This window comes from Cephus cinctus, unplaced genomic scaffold, assembly GCF_000341935.2.
Source record: "Cephus cinctus unplaced genomic scaffold, Ccin1 Ccin1_scaffold3082, whole genome shotgun sequence".
Classification (NCBI taxonomy): domain Eukaryota; kingdom Metazoa; phylum Arthropoda; class Insecta; order Hymenoptera; family Cephidae; genus Cephus; species Cephus cinctus.
In genome coordinates this window covers 545853-565358 of record NW_014334457.1, presented here as the reverse complement: position 1 = coordinate 565358, position 19506 = coordinate 545853, and the positions used below count along the sequence as shown (strand labels likewise).

The 19506-nt window shown below is 37.1% G+C and overlaps 3 protein-coding genes, 1 long non-coding RNA gene and 1 other non-coding gene across 13 annotated transcripts; 1 reads left to right on the top strand and 4 right to left on the bottom strand.

The window, feature by feature from the left end:
* On the bottom strand, positions 1–2839 carry LOC107274433 (endoplasmic reticulum metallopeptidase 1; the record flags this gene model as incomplete). Of its 2 annotated transcripts, none has more annotated exon segments than XM_015753583.1 (3): positions 1–1202; positions 1852–1957; positions 2247–2839. In XM_015753583.1, a coding segment is annotated over 1 exon segment (1019 nt), but the record flags the coding sequence as incomplete, so codon positions are not given.
* A 495-nt stretch (positions 2840–3334) lies between these two features.
* LOC107274435 (PAX-interacting protein 1) lies at positions 3335–12164 on the bottom strand. Its single transcript, XM_015753584.2, has 9 exons — positions 11846–12164; positions 9946–10179; positions 6346–6573; positions 6067–6242; positions 5713–5977; positions 5211–5633; positions 4880–5125; positions 4391–4604; positions 3335–4311 (listed from the first exon to the last, which is right to left on the bottom strand). The coding sequence occupies exons 1-9, from the start codon at positions 11963–11965 to the stop codon at positions 4214–4216; spliced, it is 2004 nt and encodes a 667-aa protein (XP_015609070.1). The 5' UTR covers positions 11966–12164; the 3' UTR covers positions 3335–4213.
* On the bottom strand, positions 4677–4758 carry Trnal-aag. The gene has a single exon. It is a non-coding gene; the product is annotated as a tRNA-Leu (tRNA).
* A 2578-nt stretch (positions 12165–14742) lies between the features above and the next one.
* LOC112495364 lies at positions 14743–15893 on the bottom strand. Its single transcript, XR_003061797.1, has 3 exons — positions 15754–15893; positions 15283–15448; positions 14743–15207 (listed from the first exon to the last, which is right to left on the bottom strand). It is a non-coding gene; the product is annotated as an uncharacterized LOC112495364 (long non-coding RNA).
* A 116-nt stretch (positions 15894–16009) lies between these two features.
* Positions 16010–19364, top strand: LOC107274423 (RNA exonuclease 5). Of its 8 annotated transcripts, none has more exons than XM_015753560.2 (7): positions 16010–16147; positions 16583–16751; positions 16824–17258; positions 17344–17542; positions 17613–17862; positions 17938–18082; positions 18203–19316. In XM_015753560.2, the coding sequence occupies exons 2-7, from the start codon at positions 16629–16631 to the stop codon at positions 19145–19147; spliced, it is 2097 nt and encodes a 698-aa protein (XP_015609046.1). In that variant the 5' UTR covers positions 16010–16147; positions 16583–16628; the 3' UTR covers positions 19148–19316. The 8 variants fall into 8 exon arrangements, with proteins under 8 accessions (XP_015609046.1, XP_015609050.1, XP_015609045.1 ...); XM_015753564.2 differs by having other exon boundaries at positions 16019–16147; positions 16552–16751; positions 17631–17862; positions 18203–19364; XM_015753559.2 differs by having other exon boundaries at positions 16019–16147; positions 16552–16751.
* Positions 19365–19506: the final 142 nt, after the last annotated feature.

The window sequence follows — 19506 nt, the reverse complement described above, 5'->3', positions numbered from 1 at the left end:
GCTGTTTCAAGTTCTTCGGCATTGGCTAATGCCTTAACAAGAGCCATCATATTGTCCCCAGTGTTTTGATAAGTACCATTTGGAATCCTATGATAGTCATCCAGTGATGTGTGATAAATATATCCTCCTAAACCGTGTGCCATATCCAGACCAGGTATATTGCCGAACTTTCGGAAGATTACAAAATCTGTATTCGACGGAATAAGGCCGGACTCGTAAACGTCTGTAAGTATTGAAGATCCTGAAGGATGTGGTACCACTGATGCATAGTATGCCGTCAACCAACTATTCCCTGGACCATCTTGAAATAGTGATTCTCTGCCACCATTTCCTGCGGCATCGTAGTTTAAGACAACTTTAACAATATTGGCCCATTTGGAGGTGGTGATAAATGCATGTGAACCTTGAAGTGGGTTTTCCTCAGCGCCATTAAAAAGAAAGACTACATCGTATTTTAGAGTGGTTCTGCTTCTGGACAATACTCTCAAAACTTCTAGCATCACAGCACAGTTTAGGCCATTATCAGCAGCTCCAGGTGCTAATAAATGACTGTCAAAATGACAATTGACAAGGAGAGCATAGTCTTTCATTTTGACATCAGATAATCTGGCTACTACATTTGTAACATTGGCATACATGTTAGTTAAACCACGTGTACCCGACAAGTAGTAACCACCACTGCTAGTTTCAATACTGATTTGAACACTTTTATTGTTGATCGCTTGGTCCTGAATTTGTAGCAGAAGATTTTGCAGGTATTCTACGGCGAGAACTTCATTTTCATAGCTTCCTACTACTCTGTCACCAATTTTAGTAAGGCCTATATTGTCAGCTCTGGCCCTCTCAGCTATAAAAAGATCATCACCCTCTTCAGCAGTCCTCAGGGATTCTACAGTTAGCGCTGTAGGTAGATTCCATCGTGTAATATAATTCACCACCAAGATTCCAATAACTACAAACACTGCAAATAGAGTACCCCAATAGGTAGGTATTGTATTCCTGGATCGTTCGGAAGACATTTCTTTGAAATGCTATGCTAAACGTATATACCACAACTTTTGTCTGATAAGAAAAGTTTCTTCTTCTTTTTCTTCTTCTGTTGACACACTATTGTAAGGATGAGAATCACGAGTTAGTTTATATCGTATATCCTGACCACTTGCATCATTCTCAAACTGTCTGTTAGTCCCTCTCGTAAAACCCTATGACAGTAAAAAATACATGAATTAGTGATTAACAAATATTATTTTAAGACAAACAAGTACATGTCCTATAAGGATACAGTGTCACTCTTATAAAAAGTAACAGACAATTTTCTACCGCACTTATATATTGAGTCGGACAACATATAAAAGATTATGTATTTCACGTATTGACACTTGAGTTTTACAAGTATTATCTTAAATATCTAAAGCCAGCTTGTTGTAAATCATTTATAATTCTATATGTGCTCTTTGAAACTATACACACACAGTTGTGTTAAAGCTATGCACACAAATCTTCTGTAGCATAATGTAAGGTGTAGACCAATCAATATATTTCCATAGATTGAGTCGGACAACATATAAAAGATTATGTATTTCACGTATTGACACTTAAGTTTTACAAGTATTATCTTAAATATCTAAAGCCAGCTTGTTGTAAATCATTTATAATTCTATATGTGCTCTTTGCAACTATACATACACAGCTGTGTTAAAGCTATGCACACAAATCTTCTGTAGCATAATGTAAGGTGTATCAATATATTTCCATTCAATATTTCCAATCAATATATTTCCATAATATGATGTTATGGACGCATAATGACATTTAACATTATGGCATTATTAATATACGGATTCAACATACCTCCATCATGTTTTGGCGTTTTCAAAACTTTGTTCAATCTACAACACTGGATAAACAGTCCAGGAACAGCTATGTAGTTATTCAGTGTATCCAATCACAGATACTCCTTAAAATGCAGTGATTACTTTGAATTTGCTATAATGTTAGCATGCAATAGTTATTATCTAACTCGCAGAGCATTTATAATCGACAATAGTGTTCCAAATTCTATAATCTTAGATGGATAAGATTAGCAGAAGAAACGATGAGTATGTCAGATAATGGAATCATTCGGATCATAGTATGTACACATTAGTAACTGTTTTAACATAAAATTGTATGTGCTCAGCTGAAGTCCTTGGGTAAAAAGATTACACATTGTTCCGCATAGTTTTACAACTTTACACGGGTCATACCTACATGGATGAACTGTAGTCTGTACCAGGAACAATCAGATGCATAACTCTAATCGATACTCATACGGCTAACTTCACGAAACTTCTACACAAATAACTTTATCCACCGGGTAATGAGGGCTAATAGTACGAATTTATTAATTACAAAAAAACTTGTTTAACGGTCAATCCAAGAAATAAAGGGAGTGTTAAAGTAATACACAAACACATACTTGTCTATTATTATTGATCCTCATTGTGTTTTAGATATAAATAATATCGTCCCCAAGAAAAAAAATCATTAAATCTGATTTGATCTAATTACATCGAATCAGATGGAATCTGATCTTATAAGAGTAGGTCAGATCCAACTTATCATTGCAACAATCTCCACATCAAGTTTAAGTAGATCTGGTCAGGTATAGAATTGGATCTGAACAATCCACTTTTTTGAAATGGAGATCTAATCATATTTATTGATTTTTGCCGGGTAATTTATTTCGTAAACTTTGCAATGATGCAGATGACGTCAAATTCTAACGAAACAGATAATTCCTGGATTTTTTTATTATCCCTTATGAATATGCAATTTGACCTGCGGAAAAGTGTGTTCGGTGAGTTTCAAACTTTTGCGTCAAATATGAGTATTTCACCATTTTCACCCGGCGTGATTCCAGTCACTTGCTAAGAATTTTAACCAATCCTAACCCAGGAATAGTCGCGCAATTTCGTTCTCCATTTGAAAAGCATTAAATTAAGTTAAAGCAAGACTTTTCCGATATTTTTATTACAAAATATAATTTATTGAATTAGACAGTTAGACAGACATTAGACAGTTTTATGGCATTCGAATAAAGACTGAATAATCAGTTGCATTATAGTATAGGTTTAATCTCGATAATAAAATAGTTTATAGACTCAAAAAATTTTTATCGTTATTTTTGCTTGGAGACATCATGCGATAATCGTCGACTTTATATTATCCTTTATAAAGAACATGTATGTCGGGAATAGAATCAATATAGTCTTTAAATTTAAGTAACCGCATTTATATTTTCTTGAAAAAAAAAAGAAAGAGAGAAGAAGGGAAACTAAAGGGAAAAAATGAATAAAACAATAATACATATTATTGTAGTACAATGTCCATACCTTAAAGAATTAATGGTAGACGCAATATATAATGTACAGGGAGCGTTTTTCTACATATTACTACACACACACTTATGTATATATACTTTTTTTTTATATACTCTGCGATTCGTAGAATAGAATTCTAAACCAAACCACTCACGCGTTAGTTTCGCAGTTTTTCTTTTCTCTTCTTATGCCTCTATCTTGTGTGTATATCTGATGTTTATTTTTACTCGAATTTTCATTTCTACTAGGAAATTGAGAAAAGTTACAATAAACTAAGGTTACCGTAGCCATATTGTGAATTAGGAACGCCTAAAGTGTTGTCTGTTACTTTTGACTAATTGCAGATAATAAGCCTGTATGCACTTAAGGAAATCGATTAATCAATTATTCGCATATTCCTCGCCACAACAAAAAAGAAAAAATTAGTAACGAAATTTCAGTTTGCTGTTAATTATAAGATAAAAAAGCAAACTCGAAATATAGTATCACTGCGTATCCAATTTTTTTTGCTTAAAGAGAACAATGTTGTTTTTTAGGAACGACCGCATTGGATAAATATGAAAGTCTTGTTAACATGAATCGTTACTATTTGAATCTTCATACTTTTTCGTTGGCCTCGTCGTTAAACGTTCTCTTTTAGAGACCTTTTATTTTTTTTAGACCATACTTACAAGAAGATTGTTGTTTTATCTGGAAATTTCATTATAGAGCACCAGTTAAAGGGTTGCCTTCCGTTTCGGTAAATTTGGACAAAAAACGAATGCGTTCTCCAAAGGCACGCGTAAATACATCCACGCACACGTAACCCAATCGGCTTCGTGTTTTTCTTCCGATTACAAATGAAATGTAAGTTAACAAGCGCAGTCGCAGGCGCAACGACGTACGCGTTTTTCACGACGGTGTGCTGCGAATGGTTCTGGTACAGAACGCACAGAACGAGGTTGAACATCTGTCAGGAAGGAGAAAGATGTTAATTAGATAAGGAAATTTTTCGGAATTTTAATTTTTCGAGATTTTCAAAAACTTACAATGAGGTCGATCCTCCTCTGATTGTTCCTGGTTCTGTTGTGCGTGTATCATGGATGGTCCTTGCTGATCCTGTAGATCCTGCTGTGCTTCCTGCTGTTCATTCGTCTGTTCATCGCTGACTTGCGCCCTAGCTTCAACAGGAACTTCCAAGGATTGTACTGGTCTCAATGGAAGCGGGAATCTTGGTACCGGGAAGGCACGACCTTCTACGACCTATATATGAAAGTTATGAATTTTTCTAGGAAAAACGATTTTTTAAGATTTTGGTATTTTATGTAAAATTATTGGCAGCGGTGGGATTCGAACCCACGCCTCCGAAGAGACTGGTGCCTTAAACCAGCGCCTTAGACCGCTCGGCCACGCTACCATAATTAACTTAAACTTGTCAATGATTGTGATTCTGGCCTTGAATTAAAGCTTCGAGATATAATCTATAATAACAGACATAAATTATGATAACATTCGCGATAACTTGTATCAGATCATACCTGGTGAATTAGATTGCGGACTTCAATTGGTATCGGGAAATTTCTCTCAACCTCCTCAATCTGATCGTCAGGTGATGGGAAAGGTTTGGCTACCTGTTGACGTTCATCATTGTTTTCCATTTGTTGCTGATGGCGTCCCTCAATATTTCCATGTTCCAGAAGATTTCTTACTTCTACCGGAAGTGGGAATGGTCCCAGAGGAATCGGTCTGGCACCCTCAGGGAAGGGTTTGAATTCGTGAACGTTCTAATCAAAGAATTAAGAAAAATGCATTATTTTTTTAACAAATCTTTATCTCAATATTCTAACCTGAAATCTGAATTTAACTTACTTCACGTCGAGCGCCATCCGGAACTTGTATAGGGAATGGCCTGGAATCGTCGGTGATGTGCTGAATGATATTCTTAATCTCCAATGGCACTTGCTGGATGATTCTTCTGATCTCCATAGGCAGACTCTGTAGAGGACGTGGTGCTTCAAGAGCAGGTTGCTCTGGTGCAGATGGCGCAACTAAAGGCCTCTGTTCAGTTTGTTGTGGTGGCATCATCATCTGAGGTACTCTGTGCTCTTGTGTCATTTGTTCTTGTTGTGGTGGTGGCATCATGGGTGGAGTATGCTGATCCTGAGGCAACATACGGTATTCGGGATGCTGGAACATATTAGGTTGTTCATGTCTTTCCATTGGTGGCCTCATAGCTCTCATAGGATCCATTGAGAAGTGACGTAGTTCAATAGGAATCTGTCTCATCTCCATCTTAAATAGAATACTGATACATTAACTAACAATACCTAATAATTATAATTTTTCTTCTATTCAAATTATTATACAGTACCTGAGGTTCCATTGACTGTGGTCCCATCCTAGGTGGTCTCATTTCTACAGTTAGTTGTGGCAGATTTCTCAATTCAGGTAATAAAAGTCCTGAGGGAATGTGATTCAATCCTCTAGAATCACTCAGTGGTAGTTGTTGCATATCCGGTACCTGGTACTGAGTATTGATCTGGTATTGGCTGAAATTCGGTTCAGAATTTTGCAGTGGAATTTGAACGGTACCCAGAGGAACAATGATCGGTGTCATCATTTCCTGTTCTTGTTGCCTAAAAAAATAACGAACAAAGGTTAACCAATTTTTACGTAACATTTTCCACACGCTTCTTCCGGTTTATTGTCCGGAATTAGAACTTACTCCTGATGGGGATTTCCCGATTCGCATAAAATGGCTACGCGCTCTCCACTCAATCTTTGGAAGCGTCCTGGATCTGTCCTATTCTCGATTCCATTATCGGAACCGTCCATCACTTCATCAGCTCTTCGTCGTTCTACTACGCACGATACTCTGCTGCGTGCCTGTTGCATAAGAGCCTAAAGGGAAATTAATAAAATTAACAATGGATAATCAAAAAGTTATTAAACTTATATTAGTTTTATTGCAGGCTCCTAATGAATATAAAAATATGACACCTACCCCAGCTATATCATCAAGGTCCAACTGTAATGGAAGCTTTATATGTACTGGTGGAAATTCATCATCGTCATAATCATCTTCTTCGTCGACGTCATTAGTGTCGTTCTCTGTTTTAGTATCTTCGACCTTCTGCTGTACCTTTATGTCCTTCGTATCAGGTTGCACCTCCTTTTTAGTAATCGCGGATTCCGACAAGCTCTGCAGATTTTCTTTGCTCTCAATCGGATCCTATAATTAAAAAAAAAAACATTTTTCATCTCTATAAAAGAAATATATACTTTATTCTTTATCGCGAATTCCATAAACGTGCCACTTAGCACAACCGCAATGATCATCCTACTCAAAGTGATATTTTTTTTAATGCAAGCTAGATGTACCTGATTCATGTTTCATTCTACACATATAATCATCTGTATTATGATATGTTAGAAAATAAAAATGGCCAGTCTCGCTCCAGTGATTATTGAGTAGTCACAGACGCAATGTGGATACCAATTGCAAACTACTAATATACGTATTTAAGGCGAGTTTGAAAGTGCGCGCGACCTGCATTAGAAAGGAGCTAGAAGAATTGACGCACGAACGATGTTTAGTACATTGAATTTATATTGAATACAATATCTACATAATTTTTATATAATATTATACAGCGATTGTGATTGGTCAGTGATTAAGTTCATTAACCAATGACGATAACATTCGAGTTGAAGTCATTGAATAATCAGCTTCATCATTGCTTAAGGTAATAAGCCACACCCGAATCAGTGACTTCTCGTGAATCATCCTGTATAATATTGTCCATAGTATCGCAGTATACCTTGAAGCAAGTACAATGGCCGACAGTGACGCCGATGCCAGCAAAGTCTCCACGTATAGCCCTTCCTCTTTAGAAAACGTACAGCACGTAAATAACGGCAAGCTATCAATTAGACAGTCATTATAAGGAGTAATGATTCCGCGCCTAGCGAACTGTGGAAAAGCACAAGAAAATAGAAATTACAGTGATCCTAGCTAAACATCCGTAATTATGGAACTAAGCGTTGTAATCCACCGAGTCGAGGTAATGACGATATTCTGCCCACTTTCCTTCCCATTGTCATAAACCGGATAAACTCTTGATACACTGGTAAATGCAAAAATATCTATTTAATATTAAGCATTTGTGACATTATTCCACGAACTAAAAATATATGTATTATAGATTCTTTCGATTTCATACGAAATACATTATTCGCATCCCGACAGATGTCGCACGTGTTTTCTTTCCTAAAAGATTCGTTACACATCCTGGACGCAGTGGATATGTTCTGCACATATATTGGAGGTTACAAAAAAAAGAACCAGACACAACATACAATACAGTTAGCCACGGTGGGGGAGGTGGGAGAAAATCTTTTTAGAGAACGTTCACCTTGCCTGATGCGTGCAACAGTATAGTAGAGAGGCAACCCACTTTCCGTTCCTTTCCACAGCTTGGTACTGGCTCTCTGTTCTTCTTTTGCACGATGCAGCATCATTTTATGAAGGTGTCTCCACACCGAATTCGCCATACGTAGGTATTCATATTTGTTTTTGCATTTGTATATGACGCATCCAGTCATGCACAACAAGTACGTGCGCGTTTTCACCACGCGGTGAAACTCTACACTCAAATACCTTTTAGTGTTTGTTTTATTGATCGGGAACGCACTTCCGGTTCGCTTTGGTAATACGATAGAAAGTAAGATCGGCTTACGCGTCTCGCAACGCAAATCACTCTAATGGCCAATCACTTTTCTATGGGTACTTATCGATGCACGAGTGTACATGTGCATTAGAGTGATTTACGTGGTTGGGATATGATGAAAAGGCAAACAAAATTATATTTTTCTCCAACAACGAGAAACACGAATCGGTCAGATTTGTATAGTTAATTATTTGATACGACCAAGAGGACATTTTCTCGTGCAAGAGTAAATCTCACGTATATCCACGATGGAGAAATTGATTATGTGCCAGGTGAAAACAGTTTCCGGTATCTCGACTTCCGCCTTCAAGTTTCTGCAGGTTATTGTGTTAACGTTAAGATGCATTTTATTATACTTTTTTCCTCGCTCCTCTCTCACGATACCACGAGGTGTAAATTTGACGCGAGAAATCTAATAACCAGTGTGCTATGACGTTGAACGAACCGATGAATGGAAAAACTGCTGGGAGCTTTGGCAATTCCAGAAAATTACGATTTCATTAGCTGACCTCGAGGATATTGTTCGTTAGATGCAACTCGTTGAATTTCGTTAAAGTCTGGGAAGAGAGATTGAGAGAGGGGGGGGGGCGCACGAGAGAGAGGGAGGGAGAGAGAGAGAGAGAGAGAGAGAGAGAGAGAGAGAGAGAGAGAGGGAGAGAGAGAGAGAGACAGACCTGCAATTAGAGGAAAAACAGAAGAACGGAAATCACAAATGAATAAACAATTATTTATCATCCTCAGGTCATTTCATGGACTGTTCTATCCTCGTCGTGTAAATCTTGATTACGCAATGCTCTTTCCTGGTTCTCCTTGGGTACCAGGTACCCAGGCACTTATTGCCTGATACACCGTCACTAACACTCCTTTCTGTATTCAGGTTTTAATTTAAGTTGCTGGCCAACTGCGTCGCAATTTACTATTCTCACGTCAGTACGTATATACATATCTACGGACGACGCGAATGTTAAAATGCCGGAAGGTTAAAAATGGTGCGATGTGACGAAACCGGATGCTATCCTTTTGTATACGCTATTTTCTCTCGCATAGTTTTCTATACTCTTTTTACCTATATGGAAATGTAGATATATTACCGACGGTAGGAACGAAGCACAAATTATGAAAAACAAAGGTCATCAAGATCTGCATACGCTCAACCGGTGTCGATAATAATGAACAGTAGTGGGTGCGCCTGGGATTGAACAAGATTTCATTCTTCTCAATCGTGGGAAACAGTTGCTATTTTTTTTATTAAACCTCATTCCCAATGCCTTCTAGTTTCGATCTTCTTCTTCGTAACTTTTTGTATCTCTCTTTCAATTTCAAGGAACACCCGACACGAGTATTTGTCACTTAAGTATTTCCCGATAATTTGATTAGGATAGTTTATCAGTTTTTCGTCGTACTCATCACCCTCCATCGAGCATATCAGAAACGGCAAATTTACTCTTCATTTTGTTCTTGTACTAATCCTTAGAAACACAGCTGATACTAGACGCTACTTCGAAAATAGATCTTGAATCGTCACGCAGCATACGAATGTACAGAGTGATAATTTTTTGGGCAATTTCAAAGTGGATACAAATGACGTATCAAAGTAAATGAGTATACATACGTATAAGGGTATACAAAAGTATATATACTCTGTGAAAAAAATGAGTTATATATATATTTCTTTTAGGCAAACTATACTTGTAACGTGTATTGCCAGATCAAGAGACAAATACGCTAGAGCTTCAATATTGTTATATTCCTACTGAAACTTCAGATTTCTAATTTAACTTCTTTCATCTAATTACCCTAAGGAAGAAGGAATTTCATTTTTGCAATGTGTATATGTATACTTTTTTGTACATCTGTATATAAATTCCTCTTACCTGTACGAGAGCTTCAGGCTGCAGATGCTTAAAATATTCTGCCTGATGAATCTGCTGAGTCTTCATTTGCGCCTGCATGGCTGCAATGGACTCCGGCGTGCAGGATGCACGCGCCTGCACCCAGGATGCAGCCAGGATGAAGCTACCCAACACAACACACATGGTAACCAGAGTAATAGCAGCAATCCTGGCGATTTGAACGGCAGTACTCTTGGTGTTTGGTCTCATGTAAGCCTGATAGGGATGAACAGAGAGAAGGAAGAAGATTTTTTATTATTTTCATCACGTTCCTATTGCCAATATACATTCGGGGAGTACATTATCAATTTTAGATAATGACGTTTAGCTCATACAAGGACATACGGGATACAATGAGGTTTTACTGCGATATATTTACGTCACGCTAACGTGCTCAACCGAGTCGGTAAGTCCTTCGAGTATTTCCTACACAATTTCATTACAGGTATATATGTATGGATATAGGAGTTACATGGATACGTGTGCCTGCATTTGTAGCTGTGCGAGGTATGTGCATTGTAAAAATGCGGAATATTCAGTGATAAAAGTGAAAACGTTGACGGTCCGGTGAGCATGGATTCTTGCTTGTGTATTCTGGCAGAAAATAAGAGACACTTATAATGGCAGTTTTAACGACAATGAAGATAAAACGGTTTATTCAAGTGTTGCGGTACCGCCGTTCGTACCACTACCGAACGGGAATAAGTACGGTCTTATTGTCGGACCGCACTAACTGTACATTGACATTATTATGTTGGCGACAATTCGTCACGACGTTACCGACGGCTGGAGTGCATGCTGGGAAATTTCTTTTCTCAGCAAATTGCGTTGGTAAGAAAATAACAGGATATATTTTTTGTCACGACTGTACCTACATAGTAAAAGGTCGTTAGACTGACATTTCATATTTTTGAATTTAAATCTCCCGCGTTTCACAATGCTTAGTGCGGTTGGATTATGTTGTCAAATTTTGTTTTTTATTACTGCGTAGATGGTAAGTATAGTGCGTGGATTTTGCTTTACCATTGTTTTGACTATCTTTTAAAATGGCTTCTAGCGAGAGAGGATTCGTAATGACCTCAATGTGGATGAACGCGACTCACGGGTGAGAGGCCTCTAAAGAGATAGTAGGCCATCACGACGTATTATAACTCTTCGTAAAAGTAAATACACGTATTTACTGTTGCCAGGCAAAGATATTTTTAAGTTTTGCATATTTTTTTTCATCAAGGTTAGCGATGGTCCGCTCGTGAATCGTGAGCTGAATTTATGTTTCCTTTTTCTTTATTTTTTTTATAATATCCTTGAGCGTGTATGGATAGATGAGATTTAACGTGAAAGGAAGTCATGACGAGTGGACTGTGTTTAATGATCGCGACGACTTGTCTGGATTATTATGTAACAGTCGAAACCAGTTTGTGATTTGATGAAAATTAGGAACCCGAAATAAAAACATTTCTCGAAGATTTTCGTTCGCTTGACAATTCGTTATAGCGGCCATATTGTTTCTTTTTTCGCGGTTCTCGTTGCGGTTGCTTGGTAAACTCGTTTTTTCTTTTTTCCCCACATTTTACAATAATCGTGACGGACGTATCTCTTTATTCTAGAAAATCGTATCGCGCGAAAGTACTGCGAAGCGATGCAGAAAAACTAGCGCTGTAATAACTGCGGACTGGAATAGAAAGTGCGAGAAAAAAAAGCGCAAAGACCGACGAAATAGAAAATAAAAAGTAGCAATGCGCCATAAAGTTTCATTAAAAATATTATTACTTGCTGCAAACTCTGCATTTTCCAAAACGAACAATCGTTAACGCGTCAATAATGAATCGAATGGAATTTTGAAATTTTTTTCAAAAATTTTTGTAAATATATTTTCTCTTACCGGTGGTGGTTCGGCAGTGGAGTACACTTCGCTTGGTGCATAGTGGCTATGGGGTGGTGGCGGAATTTTTTCCGAGCCCACAGCCACTGTAGCCAAGGAGTCGGGTTGTTCCTTCTCCATGGTTCCTGAATGAAGGACCGTTATCCTGGTATGTCGAGGAACGTTCCCTTTTTTAGTATTTTTTTCTATTTCCTTTCTCTGATTTTCTAAACTTTTCTAATGTATCTGGGCCGATTTTACAAAATGACTACTGTTACTGTATGCCGATGTCGATAGCCCGATGTTTCTACGAGCAGTGAGTGGTCACCGCGTTGCTACGATCGGTAACTTACGTTACTCTGATCCCCACTTTTGGTACCTACCTACCTACCTGAGTTTCTGCATCGTGTTGTATACCGCGGTGTTTAACCATCACTGTACCTAACTTGCGCTACCGATGTTCTCGTGCTGACTTTCTAAACTTGAATCGGTGGTTTATGCAAGTTATCTGAGATGAACGGACGTATTTAGGTTCAGATTTAACTTCAGATAATAATTTGTGAAATCCATACAAATAATAAGAAAAAAAAAAAAAAAAAAAAAAAAAAAAAAAAAAAAAAAAAAAAAAAAAAAAAAAAAAAAAACAGATTTTCCAATTAAAAATGTAAGCAATAACCGCATATGTGTGAAATTGAATTTTGTTCCAAAAAAAATTTTGCAGCTTTACTGGTACTTCAGAATAATCAGTCGCTCAATTGTGCCTTGTGAATCAGCCCTAAGGTTTGCTGGTGATATATGCGATGCTTAACGTAATCCAATGGGCACAGGAAGTGACGAAAGACCAAGAGAGGAGAAGCAGCAAGTTCTAATTGCGACGATTACAAGAAATCAGTCGGGGAGGCTGCAACTCAAAGAATTTAATTTACTCGAGACGTTACATAAAAATATGTCACATACAACGAAATACGGAACTGTTGTTCAAGACGTCATTTTGTCATCCTTCTTTTTCAGTTTTTTTTTTTTTTTAGTGAAACAGAATATCTTAAGTATTTCTGTTTTTCTCTCTCGAGAAAATCCATGCTGGCGTGTTCAAGTTGCGTTTGGCATGTATTGGCATTCTGTATTTCATATACGAATATCGATAAGCAGAAGTCAACGCTGTGCGGATTACGCAAAGGTAAGTATTGCCTAAACAAAAGAGAAATACAGTAACAAGCAAAATAAACGCATGTGTAATATATGCTGTAAACGTTTTTATGCACGGGCACACATGGGAGAATAAAAAAAAATAATGTTTTCATACAAAATTCCACATTGTATTGAGTAACTGCATTTCATCGGACGAGTACAAATATGCAATTTCACGGGTGAAATTGGTATGAGTCATCTTTTTGACCTATGTGACCTGTGGCAGTTCAAGTGATAAGAATGATAATGAACACCGAAACTAGGTTGGCGTGCATTGAAATCTCCAATGTGGGATTGTAAGTCGTAAGATCTGCGCGAATATCAATTATAATATTATATGCGACTACCTTGAGTCTAGGTGGTTGTTGAGAATAGAGATAAAAGGAAGATAAGGATGGATTTTGAGGAGAACTTCAAAATTATGCGAAAGGATGTCCCAATCGTGTTAAAAGGAGTAGGAAAGTAACATAGTCGGTATTTTAGGCTTTTTTTTCTTATACAATATTTCGTTTTCTTTAACTATGTAGGAATGAGAGAAGAAACTTTGTCGAGAACAAAAACAGAAAGATTTTTATTTAATAGGAATCCTAGTGAAAGTGGGAAATTGGTTCCTGTACTAATATATCTTATGGCATACTATGTGCTCTTTCGTTTACAGTGGGGGTGTAGCATAAAGGCGTTTAAATGGGTCATTAGAAAATTCTGCTGTACTACCGTTATCTTGTCAAATATTCCCTTTTGGGAAAGTAAGGTTCACGTAGATCGTATCACGAAATCGAAGCTGGTTTTAACATGGCTATTAAATGGGCAAGCTAGTTAATTGCAGGCAACACATGTTTGGCATGCATAACCTTTTATATTGTCATTTTTATTATCCTTCCTTTTGTTGGGAACGTATAACGGTTATCAAGTTATTTAAAAAATGTATATTACTCACTTTCCTGTGAGCATTGCTTGCTCGCTATAGTTCTCTCATGACGAAAATTCGTGCGGCAGTAAAATGATGTTGATTTCGTTGGCGAAGTTGAACTCTTGTGATCCGTCGACGTAAAAAGAGTCATTATCGTCAATTACGTCGTGGAAGACTCCACGGTGAAAATACGACTGCATCTTCATTGGACATTATCTGGAGAATTACTATTCCGAGACTGTAGCTGAAGCCAACCAGTCTAACCTAACCTAACCTAGCCTAGCTGAACCCAAAGACTTTAAGACGGCGAATAAATTACGGGTCGATAGCCTTTCACGATTGGTCCCATCGTTGAGATACAATATAAATAAACTCTCGCCTTACCATTTCTAAGAAATCTTTGGCAGTTTGACGTTCTTTAAATTAATAATCTCTGACGAGCGACGACGTTATCTGTCGTCAAATTGAGGAATTAACTACTGTGTCTGAGCTGTGCGATATAAAAAGAATGAAATAAGTATGGCGTGCGATATTTAATAGAGTATAAAAAGCTTTTAAAATAAAACTTGAGTAACAATATCTTCTCTGTCTCTTCTTCATTCTTTGGGTGTTTTATTTCTCCGTAGGGGATCAAATGACTTTTGCGTATGATTTTATATAGAAACGCAGTAACTTTTTACTTTGAATTTCATTTGGAAATTCCAATGGGCGATATGAAAAAGTTTCGTGAGTGCAGTCAAAGACTCGTATCTTGCGTTTAACACTAATTACTTTTTAATAGGCTGACGAGTGCAATTAAACTACGTAGAAATCTAGGAGTTAGCTGAAGCGTCTTAACAACAATGAGATTATATAGCCAATTATAGACACGCAGGTCTAACTAAAATGATCCAGGTGATACTTTTGGACAGCTTATTTATCGTAAGTTAACTGATATGAAAATTTCTATTTCACTTTTTATTTAGCAAACGATCATTTTATTCGCATACTAACGAATAATCATGTTTGATCATAGTATAGCAAACATAATTTTGTAGCAAGTTTCATCATTAGTTAGAATCGTACGAAACAATTAAATATATAGTCGATGTCCCTATAATTCCGCAAGATTTCGTACCGCCATTTGGTTAAGATACTTTACTTCATCGGCATGTAAAAATCATCGTTTTCTCCATGAACTTTTCTTGTGGTATAAGCGTCACGCAGACTCAATACAAAGAGATCGTGTCTGTTTTTATGATTCTCTTGATCTTCGGCCGCTGATATACATGTGCACGCGTCTATACTATAGATATATTTTATATTATATTATATGAAATATACACTTATACCGTATGCTCATATACATATGTATATGTACACGCTAATGTATATCTAGGCGAATGGAGGATGCGCCTGTCTATTTTCTGACTCTCAGCTTTCTCTAGAGTTCATTGGCTAGTCAGAACATTGGATCTCTCTGGTTCCCACACCTTCGTATGTATATAAATACGCACGTGTATACTCTGGGATTCTCGTTATATGCACTGAAATATTTGTAAACCTTATACAAGAGTTATTAGGTGATACAACGTTATTTGGATGTTTTTCACAAGATGAATTATTTAGTGTGAAATTTTTCCGCATGAATATGTAAACAGGACGCGTGTTTTTTCTTTGTTTCACAATTTTAAATTTATTTAGTCTATGAAATGTGTTAGAATCACCTGAAATGCAGTATGTTTATCGCTGAGTCTAATATATTCCAAATTGTTATGTAGAATTGTTGATTTTATAACATCAGGAAATTAATCGATTTTGTATTATTTTATAGCTTTTCAAATATTCTCACCTCAGTCAATCGTATTACAATACTATCTGTGATTTCATGAATTGAAGTGTTGTCATAATTCCATATTCAGAATGAAGCCCCTTCAACTAGGCAACCTCCCGTACAGTGGAGTATTTTGGTATACAGCAGTATACGGCGACTATCGGAGCTCAGGAATTGTGGGTTATGATCGTTTCAATTTCATTACTTCTAATGAAATTTTTTGTGGATGCAAAATAGTTCAATACTTTTAGAAACTGTTTAAGTGAATTTAATGATTTTGGAAAGTGGAACTTAACGGTTTGGTGTTAATCCGTAGAGATTAATGTAATGTTTTCTTCATGATGGTAAACGGTTTTTAAAGCGCGCTGAAGGCATATTTTGATGGAATGTAACCTCAATTTATTTCAACATGGTAAGCATGTGGTTTTATTCAGCTTTGTGAAATATGATATTGGGATGTTTTGATATTTCTGAAACATTTGAAGTTAAATTTACCGAGTGTCATCGCACACTTTTGTAACAATAGATGGTAGGTGACCAAGGAAACTTAGCTTTAATACATGTTTCTGAAACGTGTCACTGTAGCAAACTGGACACCAAAACACCATCCCGATATTTTCAAGTCTGCATGTATCACCGTTGACCTGTGATCTAAATGCACGAGGTCACTGTGGTGACCCTGGATCACTGGGTTAATTTTTTACATTATGTTTTCTTATATCTGTATTGAATTTGCATGTCTGTACTATTATCCCTGTTCTGAAAATTACCTGGAGGATTGAGTGAGTGTACTAATGCTTAGGTTATCTTTTTCAGTGATGCTTACAGTTTCCATAATTTATTATAGGAACAAACGGTTTCAGCTGTGAACATTTGCTAAGTAGTTGAAAATTATGAAGACACCCACGGAAAAGCAACTACAGAGAATAGAAAAAAAACGCAAGAAGATGGCTGCTCTTTTGGAAATTACCAAACTCAACGACAAGGATAGAGAAGCTAGAGCTCATAAACAAGCTGTAGGTAAATTTTTAACTGATTTTTTATGAACTAGGTAGATAACATGACCTGAGTATTCTTGGTGTTACCAGGAAATGGATATTGGACATGCTAGTGATAGTAGTTCCAGTAGTGGAACTATAAACGGTGAGAGTCCAAGTAGAAAACGTCCTTGTAGTAGACCATTGGAAGATCTCAATCCAGAATCTATAAAAAATGAGAATGTAAAGAGCTTGGACATTATCAAGGAGCCTGATTCACTAAGTAACAAGAAGCCTCGACTGAGTGGAGAAGAATATATTAAAATGAAGCAGGAACTTCGAGAAAGGTCGAACAAGCTCAAAGCTATACCACGCTTTCGTTTAAAGGCTGTTGGTGACAATGCCAGTTTATGTATTAATTTAAAGAGCGAGGAAAGAATTCCTATATTTCTAAGTGATATACAGCATCTGCTAATGTATTCTCTTTTGGGTCATCACTCTCCATACCTGCCAGCTCGATGGTGTCATCTGGAAAAATATAATAAGGTAAATCTTAATTTTATATTTTTTTAAACTGAATTATACATTTTTCAAATAAACTTCAAATATTGTTTATTTTGTATTTCCTAAGGTATCTCATACTGTGGTCCTGGTCATAGAAGGACTATCCCTATATCACTTCATGGCTTACGAGTCAATGTTTTCCAATATCACTACGAATCTAGAACATCGCTTAGAACTAGTGACACCAGCAGCTTATGGTGGTTCAATAGTTGAAGAATTAGCAGCAGTACCACTCACTGGAACTCAGAGCGATAGACTGATAAAACGTAATTCTGTAGAAACTTGAATATTTTGTTAATAGTAATCAAAATGTTCATTAATTATTTTGGATTTTAGTGACATGGTTAATTTCAGAATTTGGTTCCCTTGAAGCTGCACTTCAGAGGACAGGTGATCTAGTGAAGCTTCTGAAAGCTGTATTTCCTATGAAGCCGGCTACAACCTCAGACGGTAAAGAATTATCTGAGGAGGCCTACAAAGATGTTCCAGTTACAGACAAGTTCCCCAGGACTCAGCTACTTCTGTCACCGTGGCAGCTAGTAGAGGAAAATTATCCTTTGCCCTTGGCAGGCGTACTGGCTACAAAGTAATTCGAAATCCCATTTCTTATTTTGATGATTATAATCATTCTAAGGTAACGTTAATATTTATATTTCTCCAGATATCACGATTATATAATGACAAAGGATATGTACGTGGAAGCTACACCTAAGTCACCGATGTATGGTTTAGATTGTGAAATGTGCAGAACGACTACAGGATTACTGGAGCTTACCAGGATAACGTTAGTCGACGAGAGTATGAAAGTAAGTATCCTACTAGTAGGATTTAAAAAAGTAGAATTCATTAATACAGATTGTTATACTTACCTATTTAATCTTTTATGATTCATTAATTACTGTAATTAATCTTTGATCCTATTATAGATACTCTATGACACATTGGTTAAGCCCGAGAACAAAATTATAGATTATCTAACAAGATTCAGTGGTATCACTGAAAAGATGCTAGAGGATGTGACTACAACATTAAGTGATGTGCAAAACACATTGAAAACTATACTTCCGGCAGACGCTATTCTAGTGGGCCAAAGTTTAAATTCAGACTTGCACACGTTAAAGATGATGCATCCGTACATAATCGATACATCTGTAATTTTTAATATAACTGGTGATCGCTACAGAAAGACCAAACTGCAAGTCTTAGCTAGAGAATTCTTAAGTGAAGCTATCCAGCAGGGTAAAGCAGGACATTGTTCATCGGAAGATGCCAAAGCTTCACTGAAATTAGCCCAACTGAAGTTAGCCAACAGCGTAAACTATGGAGACGCTGTCTTAACTGGACAACGTGATCTTGAGTTACTGAAGATGAGTACACACAAGCAACCTGGCCAAAAAATATTAGACAAAACCGAGCTACGTAAGTACGCTACATCAATCTTCAACCATGTTACGAAGAATCAAAAGAGCGCAGCTATAGTGGGCAGTGATGATGTTATGAACGAGTACTCGAGGTATCTGAAGACGTCGTCCTTAAGTGTTATGGATGATACGAACTTCGATGCAAATGATCAGGTGCGTCTGGTACTGGCTGATAGCTGCAAGGGTGCTGTAACCAGGGCATCTCAAATAGCAATGGAGCACGCATTTACTTTGTGCCATGTCCAGGTCCCTGGTGAAGATTTAGAGACTGAACGTCTAACGAAGACTTTCAGTAGTGTAAACAAGTGGGTGGACAAGTTGTGGCAACATACTGCGCAGAACGGCTTAGTGTGTGTAGTTTTTGGTGGTCAAACAAAAGCCAGTAATGGCGCCTGCTTTTTAAATATCAAAAAGGATTTAGTGCACGCCAAAGCGCTGGCCAAAGCGTAGCGCATTCATTAATAACCTGTATGTGATCAGCGTACCTCCGAAACAGAGACCTGAATGATAGAAAATATTGGGAAATAATGAGGTCACCTAATCTCTATTCGATATTCATGTTTGCCAGCAATGTACAAACTAGTGTATCGTTAATAAACATTTGATATTTGTTTACGAACGCTCGACAAGCTGGTTTTATGTTAAATATAGTTCAGTCATTCATTTATGTAATGTTTTAAGTATATTTTATTTATTCTAAAATTTATTGGGAAAATGTATGTGATTACTTGCAAGGATACTCGTAATTTCTATAGGCGCGGCTAGATCAGACGGTAAAGCATGGAACTATGTTACCGTTCAATGCTAAA

Coding starts and splice junctions, on each gene's coding strand:
- LOC107274435 (XM_015753584.2), bottom strand. CDS start 11,965: ATGGAGAAGGAACAACCCGACTCCTTGGCTACAGTGGCTGTGGGCTCG. Junction 6,574..9,945: donor AGCCTGAAGCTCTCGTACAG/GTAAGAGGAATT, acceptor TTTTAATTATAG/GATCCGATTGAGAGCAAAGA. Junction 5,126..5,210: donor CGGATGGCGCTCGACGTGAA/GTAAGTTAAATT, acceptor TTCTTTGATTAG/AACGTTCACGAATTCAAACC.
- LOC107274423 (XM_015753560.2), top strand. CDS start 16,629: ATGAAGACACCCACGGAAAAGCAACTACAGAGAATAGAAAAAAAACGC. Junction 17,543..17,612: donor GAGCGATAGACTGATAAAAC/GTAATTCTGTAG, acceptor TTTGGATTTTAG/TGACATGGTTAATTTCAGAA. Junction 18,083..18,202: donor TAGTCGACGAGAGTATGAAA/GTAAGTATCCTA, acceptor ATCCTATTATAG/ATACTCTATGACACATTGGT.